Here is an 18437-nt window from a genome sequence, read left to right on the forward strand (position 1 = left end):
TTATAATCGACCCAATTGACTCAACCCTCGAAATTAATAAAATATTTTTTAATTTAAAATATTATTTTTAAATATAAATATAAAATTAAATAAATATGAAAAATATTAATATATAAATATAAAATTAAATAAATAATAAAAAATATTTTTATATATACCCCAAGTTAGGTTAGGGTAAGTTTGCCAAAAATTCGATTTCGATTTTGTTTTATCTAAAATCTAATCTGATCACACTCGAAATTTGATTTTAAAAAAAATTAATCTTATAAGATCGGATTAGATTAGAATCCAAGAAATATATGTCAGATTGCCAACCTTAATCTCATTTGATTTATTTTAAATTTTATTTATTAAATAAATTTTGTAAAGAAAAGTTGATAGATGCATAGATGACAAAATAATTTATATACAATAGCTTTTATATTCATCAAGGTTCAATTTATGTATTTTTTTTTAAAAACTAAAACTTTAGTTAAATTTTACCTTTTCAAACTATTTAAATCAAATCGGGATAGAGTCTGGGATCAAGTTTAGAATGCTCTATATCAAGCCTCTTTGAAATATATAAAAGAATAAATTTTATTATTTATTTAATATAGATATATATTTATATATATATTAATAAAACTATTATTTAATAGCTTATTTTAATAAAAAATTATATTTATATATAATTAAGTTATAATTTATATTAAAAAATAAATATAATTATATTTGTTTATATATTACCATTCATTAAAATTTAATATAAAAATTTTATTTTATATTTAAAATATAATTTTAAAAAATAAAAATAAACGAAACGTGAGTTTAATTCAATACGTAATAAATAAAAGTTAATCACTTAACAACTTTAAGGAGTTACTTTAATTCTACTCTCTGTTTCCTCTGCTCTGGCTACTGGGTAATGTAGTTTCTCCACAACGGTAGATACTATCATATTATTATTACTTATGGTGGTTTTGTTGTTGAATTTGGTGGATTCGGCAATCTTTTAGGAGCTAACAATGAAAAAAGAAGGTCTTTTTTTGAGAAAATGAATGGAATATAGAATCGACAAAAAAAGGTGGGAACTTGCGGTGTAAAATCTCATCTTCTGCATATTGGATGATAAAAGGAAGGAAATGGGAAAGAAAAGTCTTTGAGGAGCAAAGCTGTTAACTTTGTAACTGATCTTACCACTGACCTTCTTAACCCGATCTCCGATAAACCCTCCAAGCCCTCTCACGTTCCTCCTGTAGGTTTCTCTCTATCCCTCTCTCGTTTTGCTGATTTCTCTGTACATATCTTGAAAAGTCTTCTTGTTTCCCTTTTTGTTAAGGTTATGAATGCTTATGATGATGATGATCACGACGATGTTGCCTTGTTCTGATGTTTGATCAACATCCCAGTTAAAGTTCGATAATGGGCAGTTAAGATATAGGTTTATACTCTTGATTCTTTTGACTTTTCATGTTTTCAAGGTATTTGATTGGCTTTTGTTTTAATTTTCATTTTTGTCTGTTTTTTGGTTCTTTTTCTCTTGGTTAATCCTTTCTTGGAATTAGAATTATTGAACTGATTGTTGAAATTCTTTGCCAGAACTTCAGTATGGTTTCAAAGTGCATTTTTCTTTTTTTTTTTTTTTTTTTTGTAGGCTTGCTATTGTGAATTTGTGATTTTAAACTTTTCTGCAATTAAAAAAACTTGCGTACGAATCTCAACCTTGTCCAAAGAGGTGGATCAACTATTGACTAGTTAATGTTTTTTGAAGTATTACCATGTTGAGAGCCTGCAATCAGGGTTCAAGTTTTCACTGTATTGGTTTTCTTTCTAGTAGGAAAATGTGAGTGAGTCAAAAAGAAGTCAATTAGAGTTAATCAGCAAAGCGGATGATAGGGATCTAGTTGATGGCCCTGATACGTCTTCCTTTAGTGCATTCCTCTATTCGCTATTGGCTTCTTCAGAATCAGGTCACAATTTGAATCCAGATGACCAAAATGATAATCAAGAGGAAACTGGTGATGCATCTGACACACTAATGAAAGAGAACGGTGGAAGGAAAAGCTTACTTTCTAGGGGTAAGCAATCACTTAGAGCTTTCAACCAAGTTACTAGGATCAGTGGATACAGAAATCAAGATCACGAGGGTGATTCTGACATGAAAAGTGATGATGAGGGTGATGCTAAATTTGATGGACTTGAGATGAGACATATGCAAAATGTTAAGGAACCTTTTGTTGGGCTAAAAGCCTTCAATCCAATCACACCAGCGGAAGCGAAATCAAACAATAAATCAAACACACAAGAAACAATAATTTAACGTGGTTCGGTCCAACTGACCTACATCCACGGATGAGAAACAAGATCCACTAGTTGTAGAGAATTACAAACATACATCAAATCATCAACCTCACTCAACAATCAATACTCATAAGACACTCTCAATCTCCTCTAGTCTTATGGAGTATTCTAAACCCAAATAAACACAAACTCAAACCCTTGTGCACCCTTTCAACATGACCAAACACATACCCATATGCTCCCATACATCATACCTATATGGACCCTCTCAGTCTCCTTTAGTCCACTCATAAACAAACATACACACCCATAAGACGTAAAGCCCCAATACTCCTGTGGGGTGTCTATCCCACAAAACCCTACAACTCTCTTACATCTTTTTCTCATACCTAACCCTGTAGAGACTTCACCTATTTATAACCATACAAACTTGCCCATTAAGAATCCCTCTCCTCTTAGAATTCTTCTCCTGTAAGTCAAACTTGCCTATTAAGAATCCCTTTCCTTTTAGAATTCTTCTCTTGCAAGTCAAACTTACCTATTAAGAATCATCTTTCTCTTGGAATTCTTTTTTTGCAAGTCTTCTTGTCCATCAAGCAATATCTGACAAATCCCAAACAAATCTCTAACAAATCTCAAACGAATCTCTTATGGGATTTGAGTCAATATTCCCAACAATCTTCACCTTGACTCAAATTCCATCAATCATCTGTCTTCATGCTAGACATGCTTGGCTTCACCTACAATGGAAGTCTTACAACCATCTTCTTTTCTCTTGTGTCTTCACGCTTCATACAAAACAATCTTCAATCTTCAAAACTCGAACTCGAACTCTTCCTTTTCCCATATCTGAAACTGTCAACTATTCCCATGTCTCGAACTATTGGCTCTTTTCACATCTTGAATCTTCAACTCTTCTTACGTTTCAAACTTTCAGCTTTGATACCACTTGTTGAGGAACACCACAGCTCTGATACCACTTGTTGGGCTAAAAGCCTTCAATCCAATCACACCAGCGGAAGCGAAATCAAACAATAAATCAAACACACAAGAAACAACAATTTAACGTGGTTCGGTCCAACTGACCTACATCCACGGATGAGAAACAAGATCCACTAGTTGTAGAGAATTACAAACATACATCAAATCATCAACCTCACTCAACAATCAATACTCATAAGACACTCTCAATCTCCTCTAGTCTTATGGAGTATTCTAAACCCAAATAAACACAAACTCAAACCCTTGTGCACCCTTTCAACATGACCAAACACATACCCATATGCTCCCATACATCATACCTATATGGACCCTCTCAGTCTCCTTTAGTCCACTCATAAACAAACATACACACCCATAAGACGTAAAGCCCCAATACTCCTGTGGGGTGTCTATCCCACAAAACCCTACAACTCTCTTACATCTTTTTCTCATACCTAACCCTGTAGAGACTTCACCTATTTATAACCATACAAACTTGCCCATTAAGAATCCCTCTCCTCTTAGAATTCTTCTCCTGTAAGTCAAACTTGCCTATTAAGAATCCCTTTCCTTTTAGAATTCTTCTCTTGCAAGTCAAACTTACCTATTAAGAATCATCTTTCTCTTGGAATTCTTCTTTTGCAAGTCTTCTTGTCCATCAAGCAATATCTGACAAATCCCAAACAAATCTCTAACAAATCTCAAACGAATCTCTTATGGGATTTGAGTCAATATTCCCAACACCTTTGGCTGTGGGAGATCTTCCAGAAACTTCTGAACCATCATTGCTTCTTACGGAGCAAACAAGAAATGCCCTTTATTCAGCACTTCCAGCTCTTGTTCAAGGGAGAAAGTGGTTATTGCTCTACAGGTGAGTGGCACTTTTCGGTTTGTTGAATTGAATTTGGTCTTTCTTCGGATACATAGTTTTGCTTATATTTAAAAACAGTTATTGTTCTTTCATTGATATATCTCTGTTGTCCTTCACAGTACGTGGAGACATGGTATATCACTCTCAACACTGTACAGAAGAAGCTTGCTCTGGCCTGGCCTCAGTTTGCTGGTAACGGTTAAATGACTTTCTCCTGGAGATTATCTTTGCTTTTATATCATATTTCATATGTCTTCAATGTTGCCATACTGTCATAAATATGAAACAGACATTTACATCACAGTGAGCTGGATTGTCATTCCCATTGTCCAATGCGGGATGTTAGTCCTCTAGGGACATGTCTGTACCTTTAACCTTATCAATTTATTTATTCTCCATAAACTCATTCTATCATATCGAAAGATTCTTACATCTACGGATCCCTGTACTCATGAATTCTTTTTCCAATTCATATTCAATTTTGCACTTGTCTTTAATCTGTCATACCAATAATGTGTAGATTTCAAATCCAGTTCTCCTTTATCTATGCTTGAACGATGAATTTCATAAGGTACAACATGTTTGATTTCAGACTCCTCATTGAGGTTATTGCCCCAATGCAAGTCCTTGGGCAAGGAAGTAAATTTGATTTTACATGTATAAGTGTTGTGCTTCTTGTAAATTTCGTACCATCACACATATGTAGTGCACAATAATTTTTGAAACTTGGGTTCCTTTTCTTTTGTCTCCCGGTTCAATTTTAAGGTTGCCTTTTGATTGAAATTACTATAATTATATCTCATTAGTGACTATTAAGTGGTTCTCAATTTAACCTTCTATTCTGGTGCAAAAAAAGTTTTTATAGATAGCTTTTTGCAGGGGGCTATATCAGCTGCTGCTACCTAAAACAAACATAATCTGCAGAATTTTCTCGGTTCTGGTTTTCTATCCTTCCTTTTTTTTTTTACTTTATTTATTTTTTTTAAGATAAACAGTGCTTGGGCATCTATGAGTTGTATTTGGACTTCTAATAGGCCTAGAAAGACATCAGTCTGATCCATTTCTACATGAGAATAGAAATTTTTGAATTTTTAACTTGAAGATTAAGTTATTCTTATTTCAAAATGTGATGTAACTGTTCATATTAATGATTTGGCTACACTACTATTTCTTCATGTCAGCATGAATGTAGGCATGTTTATTTTCTGTCTATGATGAAGCTGTTCCATTTAGGTTTATGGGCTGATGGCATTTATTTTTTCTTAGGTTGTTGGAGACCGTAAGGGTGCAGTGTTTTGGTGGTCTGGTTGAGGGACCCCTAAAACCAACTAATAAGAAATACCAGGTGATGCTAGAAAACACTTCTTGTATCCAACAGGTATTTCTTATGAATATCTTGTTGACATTACATTTTGAACAGGGAACAAATAGTACCTTTGTTTTCACAAATAGACCCGGTGATCCAGTTATATTCCGTCCCACAGGTATTCCCTTCTTTGTCTACCGTTTCAAAGTTGTCACAGTATATAGATTCCTAGCTGTCTAGACATTAGAGCATGTGGTGCTGAAAAAGTAACTACTGAATGACGATCATGTATGTGTCAGAACATAGTATATTGACAGCTGAAATACCATATAGCACTCATGCATAATTGACCTAGTCTGCAAGGGGGCTTGGACAAACGATTTGCTCTGCCATCTTTCTTTAGTATTAAAACAGTTTCTCTCCGAGTAAACTTGGCAGATCTAACAGCAAATATGGAACAGGTGCAAATCGATATTTCACCCTGTGTTCCACTGAATTTCTGGCAATCGGTGGTGGTGGCCATTTTGCACTCTATCTAGATGGTGATCTGTGAGATTTCTGTCCCTCAATGGTTCTTTTATGTAAAAATATCTAACGCTATCCCCTTTCCCTCATTCTCCCTTCTCTTTGTTCCTCCTTTTAAATAGAATTCTTGTGTTAATCATCTCTTTTTTTAAAAAATAAGTTTGCCGCTGGCAAGCTTGTCAATGAAACACTGCTTTCTGATATTTCCAATTTTTTTATGCAAGGTTAAATGGATCTAGCTCGTACTCAGAAGCCTATGGAAACCCCTGTCTTGCTTTCTCTGAAGACTTTGAAGTGAAAGAGATTGAGGTATGCACGATGCCCATCCTTCTCTCTCTTGCTCCATTCCACACCAATGCCACTATTTCCGTTTGCTTCATGAATTCACATTTGGCGTGTTTGTAATTTGAGTATGAGATGTTACCCTAATATTACAAGTTTGTTCACTTTATCCTTGTATGTTGTATCGCAAGTTGTGGGGCTTTGTATATGGATCAAAATACGAGGAAATACTCGCTTTAAGCAGAACAGAGATGCCTGGAATTTGCCGGTGGTAAAAGCAAAAACACCCTTCAAGCATGTGGCTGTCTTATTTCAATATGATCATTGACCACAAGTTAGTTCCGATAGTTTTCATTTGGTACAATCATCTTTTGCTGTGTTTGCTGACCTATTCCTTTCATCGTACATGTCATTACTGCTTTCTTATGCTTGTACATACATGCCAACGTTGTATATACAACAAGAGCATATGATAATTAACTTGGTAACTACCCTATCAATCTGTTCTTAGCAGGAGTAGAAGCACAATCTTTCTGCTTTTAAACAGGATTATCCCTACTCATGGTTTGTTTTAAATCAAGCCTCAGTGTAAGCTGAAAGTTTAAATCTTTCACCAGACATTCTTCAAGCCTGTTTAGCCTGGTTGAATGTGTAGTAAAAATGGTGTTGAAATAGAGAGGAGTCGTCTTATCCTTGAACGCCATAAACCATAATTGAAGATGATGGAGGCTGCGAGATGGCCGCCTTTTCTTTATTCCTTTGGAATTTTCATACCGGTGAAAAGAGAAAGGAAGAGAAGGATTATTCAACTTGGAAGCGGGTTAAAAGGTAAGTGGAAAGATTGAAATTTCCTACCCTTCTTCTTTCTTTCTTTTTTTTTTCTTCAAGGCTGTGCATTGAGCAAAATATTATAAATAAATTATTGATACCAGTAAACAATATTACACGACTTATTAGTTATTACAGCCTGAAATAAAAAACCCATAACAACAAGCTAACTCTAATCAACGAACAACTCTACCACCCAAGACCTCAATACCAAAAGGGGGAAAAGAGGGCAAAAAGGAATGCACCTTCCAACATTTGGATCGATATGAGTGCTCACAACAAGATCGAAAGCGCTTGTTGTAAATATCTGTCACAAAATTGGTATAAAAATTACATGTAAACTGCTTTTTCATCGGTGAATCATTAACTATGGCAGCTTGTTAGAAATGTTTTTTGTCAATGTTGGTTAGCCAGGAAAAAAAGGTTTATAATCATGCCTTTAGCAACTGCAGATTAATTGCCAATCAAATAAATACCTTCTCACTTAAGCGGTGAACTTGATCTACTACTCGGCTGTAAAATAAAGATGCTAAAATCCCCTCACACAACTGTTGCAGCCTTTACCAGAATTCCTTCTTCTAACTTCTGGGGAGGACCACTGATCAGACCAGTGGCATTGACATCTGCTGTTTCTCATAGGCAGAGGCATGAACACCGAAAGCAGCACGACCAGAGGGGTCAGGATTTTTTGACCATGCTGCATCCCATTCCACTGCTTTAGCAGTACTGCAAGCCACACTTGGACCCCCTGGAACAGTTGACCTTGCAGCATTCTGCTTGCAATTCGAAGATTAATCAGCAATATCAAGAAAATTGAGCAAAAAAGGTGTTAAAAGGAACAGACATAATAAAATATTATGCTAGAGGTGTATTCGGTTCAGAGAAGAATTTCTTATAGTCATATAGAGCCTCTTTTATCCTTGTTTGGTCTGAATTAGTTTCACATGCCCTAAAAATCTCACAATACCTGGGCCTTTTTATACATCTTTGTTGGCTAAGAATCCCATTTCTCCATCGATAGGTGTTAATAATTTCTAGTAGAAAACTTGTGGGACATAATGTTATTAACTTGATTGCGTTTTCCATAACACTACTACCTGTCCCCCAAAAATTTGGGAATGTCCCAAGCCAACCAATTGTGGGCAAGTAGATAAATGATGTTCTCCCTAATGGTGGAAAACTAAAACAACCTGGCAAGCATCCCACCCATAATGGATCAGTGAAATGTTGTTTTCAGTTTATTTTTCTTTCTTTTCCAAAAATGATAATTGGACATGGAGTAAAAGCGAATTTGGGACATGTTGCATTCCCCTCAAGAAAATCTAGATACACAGAAAAGAAAGGGATGGAAAAATAGAGTGAACAGTGTAACACCTTAGGAAAAAACTTCTCAAAGATAGTTCTGTAATAGTATCCCTCTTTTGTGGTTGGAGTATTCTCAGGGTAGATAAAGCTCGCATTCATCAACATTGCATCAGTGACCTGTCAAGTTCACAAACAATAGATTGTTCCTATGCAGCCAAGTGGAAAATGTCTCCAAGAGGAACTACAAACAAATAAGCCTACCTGTTTGTCAGCATGGTCCTTTAAACCATCAATCCAACTGTATCCAACTCCATCACTGAACTGCTCCTTCTGCCTGTACAAAATGTGCTGAAACAAAGAGAGAAAAGCAGTTTCAAGAACAAGAATTTCTTCCAAGAAATTTTCCATCAGAACTCAAATTGAAAGATTACTACACTGAAGAAACATAGTCATTGAAAACAGGACCAAGTAAAATGATAAGTCCCAGTAAATTTGCTAGATGGCAGGAATATTTCAAAGGCAGATTTACCAACCTTTTGGCAGATATGGCTTCTGATCATCATCAAATGCATTACGTAACACCCACTACTCAATCCTTCTGAGATCAGGCCTTATCTGCAATGGCAATAACCATAAGCGGGCATTCCTTCACCCAAAAAACAGTCTGAACATCTAACTAAATTTTATAACTCTTAACAATGTTCTAACAGTCTAAAACATAGTATCGATCAAGTAACTGACCCCCTAATTTCCATCAGCTCATTATCAAATAAAGGAACCTAGAAAACCCACTACCAACTTACAGACCAGATTAAACACCAAATGCTAGAACACATCCATGGAGTGAAATGCTACCCTCAAAATGGACAAGTGAAACCAGGAATGATAACCTTGCAGCAAAAACCAGAGATAGAGCAACAAGCAATAATAGCAAGAATGCAAAATGGAAAATAGCCTCTATGCATTCAGTACTTTTCTCATGTAATGACAGTAAAGCTTTTGTATAAGTTATTCCAGTATAGACAGACACAACATTCCTTTTCTCGACGGTTAAACTAAAGAATGTAATGGAAATGAAAGATAAACTAAAGAACGTAATGTAAATGAAAGATAGAGAAATATCAAACCATTTTCCACTCTGGATCTATACTCATTGCAATGTTGATGAATTCTTTATCTAAAAAGGGTACCCTAGCCTCAAGTCCCCATGCCGAAGTTGCTTTATTTGCTCTCAAGCAATCATAAAGATGAAGAGCTTTGATCTGGTGAATTATTAGAACATCATCAGAAGCCGAACAATATACAACAGGTAGTCACATATCAAGCCTAACATATGGATTCTTCCAACTCCTTTACTAATGCCCAGGAAAACGAAAAGTGAGATCATCTGGAATACCTTTCGACATGTTTCTTCATGAAATCCTCTTTGTTAGGTGCTTTATGGAAATACAAATAACCTCCAAAAATTTCATCGGAACCTTCCCCTGAAAGAACCATTTTCACTCCTAAAGATTTTATTTTTCTTGACATAAGAAACATGGGGGTGCTGGCTCTAATAGTCGTCACGTCATATGTTTCAATGTGGTAGATGACTTCCTCCAGGGCGTCTATCCCTTCCTGATAGGTCAAAAGAGGAGAAAGAAAATTAAAAAAAAAAACCTTATTTCTCCATCTTTTTTTCAAATGAAGTGGGAAATTGCCTGGACGGTGAAATTAAACTCATGGTGACGAGTTCCAATATAATCTGCTACCTCTCTTGCAGCTTTAAGATCAGGAGAACCCTGAATAACAAAATGTCAAAATTATTATAAATAAAGAATAATCTCAAGTTACACTTCAAACTAAGATCAAGATAGTGTGTTATTTGAAGCTGCAGAGATTCAACCTAACAACTAGAAAGAGATCGGATGTAGATATTATGTAAATTATTTGCACAGATTATTTGCATATACTAGTAGCAGCAGTTCCAATGCAAGTATATAGCATTCTTCAACGAAGAGTCAAAGAATTTGATTTACCATCAGTTACTCGCACTGAACAACCATAGCGTTTAAGGCAACAACAAACATATCTAATGAACAGGCATATCTTTAGACATTAAGAAATGTCCCAGGGAGGAAGAAAACAAACATAATAAGAGGATATGGAATCTTTCTCCGTGCCACACAAAAGTGAGCATTAAGACCTTCAAACCAATGCAGAAGGTGTGTAACTGTGACCCCCACTGGCAAGCAACTTCTGAATTAGTTAGCTGACGGGAAGCTACCGCTGCAACAAGTGATGAGTCCAGCCCTCCAGATAAAAGCACTCCAAATGGGACATCTGTCATGAGCCTCTTAAGCACAGCCTATATAAAATAACTTCACGAGGAAAACTTAGCAGTGAAACATAATTGGCATAGCACAGAAATAAGTCCAACATTTATTAATTTAAAATCAAGGGAATAGTAACAAATGCTAAAGCCATGTGCTTCAGTGCCTCTTCAAGCATTCAGATGACTGATCCACTAAAAAAACCTTCAACAAATATTAAGAATCTTAAAATATTTCCATTAACAATTTTCTTTGTTTGAGTCATTCATGACTAAATAGGCTGATATCAGAAAATCGAGAGAGGACAGAGACAGAGAACTAATGGAAAAGGATAACACAGAACTACAGAGAGCCATAGAGGTAGACAAAGCTTCCAATTCTAGATTGGAGGTCAAGTTGAAATCTTAAGACCTAAGGTAGGTGGGAGATCTCCTAAAAACTAAGGGTATATTAGAGTAACAAATCACCCCCTAAACTAAGGTCTGTTGTTGTTCTCTTGAACGCCAATTAACTAATGAAAAGGTGGTCACAAGAAAAGAAACAGACTAATAAAGCAAAATCCAAGAAACTAAGCTGACCCTAGCCAATTAGGGGAAGGGGGACCAAATCACAGGGACTCAAAGACTTTAGCAGTTCTCCTTTCATATTCTGAACAATGCTTTACTGCACTAGCATAAGACTGCTCTGCAGTCTGCAGTAATGACACGGTGACTACTTAGTCAATACAGCTTACTTAGGTTTTCCACTCGATTTCTAGCTAACTGAGAGACAAAATAACGACGTGTGATTCCAAAGTACTAAAATAAAACCAATAAAATCAACACAAGAATAAAAGGAGGTTTAAACTGTGCCTTCTCAAAGGCCTCCCGTAGAACTTTGGGATCATATGGAGTTGAAGGTATCTCCTCCAAGTGCCATGGGGGGTTATACCATCTTCTAAGCCCTCCTGCAGAGATTACAAATGTAACAAATAAAGGGCATTGCATGCAACAAATCATAAACAAAGGTGAATTTAAAAAACTGATCGCAGAAAAACTGAGAAGAGAACAATATCATGTACCATGCAAATTTTAAGTTCTCCTTCAGAAGTTATATGATCAATTCTTAAACAAGCTAGAAACTAAAATATCCAAAGAAAAAAATACCTTGCTTGCTCGAATATATATGCCCTGGAAGGAAAGACATAAATCGTTCACAATCGTCACTCAAAGCTTTCATCTCAGAAGCAAACCATACCGAACCTGCGAAGTAAATTGCATTTAATTAGAAGTATGCATCCATAACAAGGAGGAGGGGGTTAATATAAACCAGAATGAGAAATGGAAAACTATTTTTTGCCTTGTTTTGATAGATCTTAATTTGCTCATTAGAAATGGAAAACTATTAATAAAGCACAAAGCATGAAAAATCCAGCCAAACTGGAACACATCCAGCTAATTCCTAATGGAGCCAAGACTAGGTTCACAAACCAGCGAGATAATTAATTAGCCTAATAACTAACTAGATTTTTGCCATGCATTATGCATCTTAATAGAACCAGTAATCGAAAACTTGATTGGATATTGATACAATAGACTAGAGAAAAGGAAACTTCTTCTAAGTCGGCAATGCCACTGACAAAGTACACGACAATGAAGACTTCATGGTTAGTTCATAAAATAAAAAATAAAACGCAAAACTTTCAAATCATAAAATATAGAATTGGCAACAATGTCAAAGTCCAACTAATATTTGTTTAAAATTTTACAATGCTAAGAGTTTTGTTGGATGAGTTATGAAAAATAATATACATGTTGGAATATTATAAAAATGTATCATTGTAAGTCATGTCTTGATCGAACTATTGTTTAAATCTAAAAATTTACATAATTTTAAAAAAATTTAATAAAAATTAAAATTCATTAAATCAGTTTGGATATAATTTTTTTTATATCACTTTAAATTTTAGATTAAATTTTAAATAAAAGAATTAAAATTGAGATCTTACTTAACTAAAATAAAATTATATAATTAAAATATTATAATTATATAAATATATATATGTAAATTTTTATTTTAATATTTTAATTAAAAATTATATTTAAATTTTTTATTATACAAATTAAATTTAATGATTGAATTAAAATTTTTTTTTAATTTGTATCAAACTTAAAAATTTTTGAAACCCAAATTATTAAATCAAATCAAATTTAAATAAATATATAAATTATTAATATCAAATACAATTAATTTTAATTTGATAGCTCATAAAGACTTCTATCAACACTTGGCCCAGCCTTACCTTGCTCATGATTAATCGTGGCCCCTCCCTTCCTTTCAGCGGCTCTCGTGGTCGGAATGCGGAATTGGAGTTTGACCTGTTTTCTAAGACTAAGAAGATAACAATTATTAAAGCAAAAAATAAATATTTTTGGGCCAATAATCGTAATAATATATCTTAGTTCCCATATTTTCTTTGGGCCGTCTTTGACTCTTGACCCCTTTTAAATCGAAGAAACTGAAAAAAAAAAAATTGTCATTTTACTTGGTCAAGAGTAAGGATGAAGAAATATATATATAAAATAAAAATAATTTAAAATTATAATATTTGATTTGGTTTAAATTAAAATTTTTTATTTAACTTAATTTAAAATTGATATTATAATTTAATTTAAGTTTGATATTAAATATATATTAAAATTGAATTGAATTTTAAATAAAAAAAATCAAAAAAATAAATTAAATCAAATCAAATTATATATTTTATTAATTTTTATAATATTTTATATTTTATAAAATAAAAATAATTATTTTATATTTAAAATGATGTAAATATATTAAAATTTTATATTAAAATAATATATAAAATGTAAAAAATTTTAAAAATCATAAGTTAAATTAACATAATATAATTTAAATCATATAAAATTTTGATTCCAATCTAATTTTAAAAATTTATAATATTATATTTTTTTATATATTATTTATATTAAAAAAAAACAAACAAACAAACCAAATAAAATCATTATCACGTCGTCAAAGAGCCGAAGCTAAGTCGTAGGAGCAACCGCGATTTCTTGTGTGACAGGGAAGAATAGAATCATTCTCTGATCCCATTTAAAATCAATCTCCATTGCATTCGCCAGCAAAATTATCAGACTAGCGAGGCAAGGATCGACGTTGGGACGGTAAACAAGAAATTCCCCAAACATTTTCTTCGTGAAGGTCGCCAATAATGCCGGCGACAAAGCCCAAAGCTTCTACTCAGAACACAGCCAAAATGAGTCCACGCGTTTGGTTTTACTCCATTTTGCTGACTCTTCAATACGGAGCGCAACCTCTCATCTCCAAACGCTTCACCAAGTAACAATAAATTCCTCGAAAACTTTAGTTTATTTAATTCTGTGCTTTTGATTTGGCTTGTAATTAATCGCCTGTCGGATTTAATATTATTTAATTTAATTTTTGAGTGATCATTTCGAAATCCGGATTTGGATTATGGTGGAAAAGTAGCAATTGATGAAAGGAACGATTTTTTTAATATTTTATTTTATCATGAGCTTTTGGCTAAGTTGAATTTTTTTTTTGCCTTAGTTTTTTTTCTTCTTCTTTATATTTTCAGCATAATTAGAGATATTGACGTTTGAATTAGTCTCCGAGGGGAGCTTATTTCTGTTTTGAACTTGAAGCATCATCTTGGCATGTCCCTTGTATTTTATACAGTTAGTACTTGTATATCTTCATTGGCACCAATTGCTCAAATGTGTTCATGGTTGCTTATTTTCATATCTTAATGCGAATCTTTTAAAGTTTACAATGCTATGATGTAAATTCAGTTTAATAATGATGGTACACATGAAAATGCCCGCACGCTTGCACGCATGTATATCGAAAGATACACCACCCCTAATTCCTTAGTTTTTATGCATATCTTACCCCAGTCCGAACAGTCCGAGTACGATTGAACAATTTTCTTTTTCAAGTTTTTAACTCATGATAACCATTTTTAACAGACGGCAAGTAATTGTAACTTCATCAGTCTTGACATGTGAGATAGCCAAGGTACTTTTTACAGATAATTTATTTTCCTTTATTTCTGGTTCTTTTAGCATTTAAGCATATGAATTTATAAGATCTTTGACTTTTGAATATGCTTACTAGGTTGCATGTGCTCTTATTCTCATGGCAAAAGATGGTAGCTTAAAGAAACTGGCGAAGGAATGGACTTTGATGGGTTCACTTACTGCATCAGGTCTTCCTGCAGCAATTTATGCACTTCAAAACAGCTTGTTGCAGATATCTTACAGGAATCTTGATTCACTTACTTTCTCAATGCTGAACCAGACAAAGATATTTTTCACTGCCTTATTTACATATATCATACTGAGGTATCTTTCTTTGCATTTATCTCCTTTGAGTGTTTTCCAGCAAAAGAATTTGCCTAGATGATATTACCTCCTTTTAGTTTTAGAGAATTTAGTACTGATCATCTGGTTCCTATTAAAGCTAGAAACTAGGATGATGTTTATATGTTTTACTCATTATAGCTCACCAATATGTTAACCTGTTTTTGAGTTTTGCAAATGACTTAATTGCTAGTTATAATATGTTTTATGAATTTGATAGTTCTAATAATTGTTTTTTCTTTGCAAAATGGCATTATTTTAATCAAAAGCATCATGATAAGGCAGTTATTGATGTGGACAAATGTAATGATATTTTGTGATATATTTCAGGTTATTTGGCTTAATTTGTGGTTTTTCTATGTAGGCAGAGGCAGTCAATTCAACAAATCGGGGCTCTGTTCTTGTTGATCATGGCTGCCGTTCTTCTAAGCATTGGTGAAGGCTCTAGCAAAGGTTCTAGCAGTGGTGACCCTGACCAAATTCTATTTTATGGAATTGTCCCAGTCTTAGTTGCTTCTGTACTCTCTGGTCTGGCTTCTGCATTATGTCAATGGGCTTCTCAAGTAAGAAATGGCTTATTTTCCTGTTTTAAAGATACAAATTATGAAGGCTTGCCTATTTTCCTTATTTTCCTTAAGGTTTTCTTTATTACAGGTCAAGAAGCGCTCATCATACTTGATGACTGTAGAAATGTCCATTGTTGGAAGCTTGTGCTTACTGGCTAGTACCTCTAAGTCTCCAGATGGAGAAGCTATCAGACGCCATGGATTCTTTTATGGTTGGACTCCACTAACTTTGGTAATAGTCCTATTTTATTAGAAAATTTCTCTGAAGAATATTGGGGATGCTTTTGGGTTTACTCAAGCAGGAAAAGGACAGAGTAAGACTGGGTAGGGAATTTTGCAAGTTAAGACTACCATATTTCTCTATAATGGATGCCTGCAAGTTTATGTTGGTAATACTTTTTATTTATTAACTGCTATGGTACATGAATGCTAAAGATTGAACACAACTGTCCTTTTTCCAGATTCCGGTTGTAGCCAATTCTCTTGGTGGGATTCTTGTTGGCCTTGTCACCAGCCTTGCTGGTGGTGTGAGAAAGGTAAGCCTAACTACATAAAAGCAATACGGTAACTACTTAGGATGGAGTATTGAAGGATAGAGTGATGATTAAATGGGTGCAGGTCAACATGGGGGCTATGGAATTGCATATGTTATAAATCATCAAGTAAACAAAATATCAAACTTAGTCATTGACCTCATTTCTTAATTAGTTTTTTACCACGTGTTGACATCAAATAGGGGTGAAGGGTAATGTAGGCCAAGTGCCTTCTATGTATCTAAATTCTAAAGGACACAAATTTCAGAATATCATTTTTGGGGGATCATTAAAGCTGAAGATCATTCTTCCTTTTATGCCATAAATATTTATTGTTTGAATTTATTTTCTATACCACATCATTTTCTCTAGGATACTTATGCCTGCAAAATTTTCTCAAATGCCTGCAGGGGTTTGTCATTGTTTCAGCACTTCTTGTAACAGCCATGCTGCAATTCCTTTTTGAAGGAAAGCCGCCGTCAGTGTATTGTCTCGTGGCTCTTCCACTTGTCATCAGTAGCATTTCGATATACCAGAAATATCCATACCAAGTTAAAAAGAAGGAAGCCTAAAAACTTGCAGGCTGATAAGGGGATTTCTCAGAGTGGCCCCAATTGTTATAGTTTCCATTTGTTTTCCCAAGTTTTAGGGGAGGGGTAACAGGAATTTTAGGATGTTGTACTTACTGGCTACTAGTGTAGGCAATGAAGAAGGCAGATTATACTTGATTTCATCTATTTCAGGACATTTGAATTGGGTATTGATTGTGACTGAAATTGGGAAGAACAAGAACAAGGCTTTGATGTAGTAGTCTGACCTTTACAAGCAGTGCAAAATCGTATGAATTATGAAATGAATAATCATGCATGTGAAGTAATTGAGAAGTCCTATATCATGCTCTGAGATGAGAAGAGTACTTCAGAACTTGATTGTAGACGGTGGCTTCACTGAACAAAGCAATAAATAAAGAATACCAGAATCAGTATTCAAATCCTTTCTTTATTGCTTTGTTCAGTAAGATAGAGTTGGTGATGACTATTGAATACTGAAAAAGATTATTCAGTTACAACGCCTAAATAGAGATAATTACCATTGCACTTAAAGAATCTTCTGAACACACATTAATCATAAACCAAAAAATGATTTGAATGAAGAAATAATTAAAATGAATTTTTATGGAAGTATTTATAAGCTTTAAAAAAAATGTTTGAAAGACTTTTTCATAAAGATATTTGATTTGAATGTAGTATCACTATTTTTGAAACAAATCATACTAAACTTTTAATTTTAATTACTAAGATTCAAATCCTAACCTCTTCAATTATATTAAAAAAAAAAAAAGAACTCAAATTCTTAACTGTTATGGTGTCTGGTGGACTGGGGCCAGGTTTCTGTTTGTTGGAATATTAAGACATTTAGATTTGAGAGGACCTTGAAGTTATCTTCAAGGCCCATTAATACTAAACGGAATTCTAGCCCAGCCCAAGATAAAACGGGGCAAAATAAAGCACAGCAATCGCCGAGGAAACTTTTCCTTCTGCAAAAGCCTCACAAAAACCTCTTAAATTGCCATTTCGAGCTTCGAGCTCCATAAGAAGAAGCCAGAGTAACCAAAAAAACAAAAGAAAAAAGAAAACGGGCAGTAGATTAGGAAGACCAGTTGTCCACTTCGCGAACCTTCCAATCAAGCTACTAATGCCAAACACCTTCACCAACATGAAAGAAATAGCTCTCAAAACCATCCCATCGGCATCCAAGATCGAGATCAAACGCGTCCTCGAATCCCTCTACGGTTTCGACGTCGAAAAAGTCCGTACTCTCAACATGAAAGGCAAGAAGAAGAAACGCGGTGGTTTCTTAATCGCCAGACCCGATTACAAGAAAGCTTATGTCACTTTAAAAACCCCTCTTTCTATTTCCGAGAATCTTTTCCCTATTCAGATTATTCAAGAGGAAAAAGAGAGTATGAATAAGAATAGTAAGAGTAAGAGCGTTGTGGGAGAAGGGGAAAAGAAGAAGCATTGGCTTGATGGGAAGATGAAGGATGATAGAGTAGAGAAGGGGAAGGGGAAGGCTTATTTATTTGTTGACGTGTTATTTTGAGATGGCGTTTTATTTTTTTTTTCTTTATTTTGAATTGCTTAGCTTTTGTTGGATTGATTGAGCATAATTGAGTAACTTGTTTAACCAAAATGGAATTGATAAACTTGCTTTCTGGTTTAGTATAATTGTCGATCAAACAATTCTATGAATCCTCCAG

The 18437-nt window shown here is 34.2% G+C and overlaps 3 protein-coding genes and 1 pseudogene across 4 annotated transcripts; 3 read left to right on the plus strand and 1 right to left on the minus strand.

The window, feature by feature from the left end:
- Positions 1-1114: 1114 nt before the first annotated feature.
- On the plus strand, positions 1115-6594 carry LOC111316964 (oxidation resistance protein 1-like; the record flags this gene model as incomplete). The annotated part of the gene is given in 10 exon segments (XM_089753464.1): positions 1115-1237; positions 1820-2218; positions 3993-4135; positions 4255-4327; positions 5402-5428; positions 5430-5480; positions 5556-5619; positions 5903-5990; positions 6191-6275; positions 6440-6594. Coding segments are annotated over 10 exon segments (1137 nt in total), but the record flags the coding sequence as incomplete, so codon positions are not given.
- Positions 6595-6764: 170 nt separating this feature from the next.
- LOC111316410 (asparagine synthetase [glutamine-hydrolyzing] 3-like) lies at positions 6765-12116 on the minus strand (annotated as a pseudogene). Its single transcript, XR_016333225.1, has 10 exons — positions 11839-12116; positions 10567-11639; positions 10082-10162; positions 9778-9998; positions 9509-9643; positions 8918-8996; positions 8643-8731; positions 8451-8558; positions 7553-7849; positions 6765-7383 (listed from the first exon to the last, which is right to left on the minus strand). The product of XR_016333225.1 is annotated as an asparagine synthetase [glutamine-hydrolyzing] 3-like (transcript).
- A 1565-nt stretch (positions 12117-13681) lies between these two features.
- On the plus strand, positions 13682-17065 carry LOC111316965 (UDP-N-acetylglucosamine transporter ROCK1-like). The gene is made up of 7 exons (XM_022919235.2): positions 13682-14035; positions 14686-14734; positions 14834-15060; positions 15443-15641; positions 15733-15876; positions 16106-16180; positions 16588-17065. Exons 1-7 carry the CDS (start codon positions 13908-13910, stop codon positions 16747-16749), a joined length of 984 nt encoding a protein of 327 aa, XP_022774970.2. The 5' UTR covers positions 13682-13907; the 3' UTR covers positions 16750-17065.
- Positions 17066-17539: 474 nt separating this feature from the next.
- Positions 17540-18405, plus strand: LOC111316967 (uncharacterized). The gene is made up of 2 exons (XM_022919237.2): positions 17540-17564; positions 17682-18405. The coding sequence occupies exons 1-2, from the start codon at positions 17540-17542 to the stop codon at positions 18278-18280; spliced, it is 624 nt and encodes a 207-aa protein (XP_022774972.2). The 3' UTR covers positions 18281-18405.
- Positions 18406-18437: the final 32 nt, after the last annotated feature.

This window comes from Durio zibethinus, chromosome 24 (genome assembly GCF_047325235.1).
Source record: "Durio zibethinus cultivar Kanyao isolate XHJ-2024 chromosome 24, ASM4732523v1, whole genome shotgun sequence".
In the NCBI taxonomy this organism is placed as follows: Eukaryota; Viridiplantae; Streptophyta; class Magnoliopsida; order Malvales; family Malvaceae; genus Durio; species Durio zibethinus.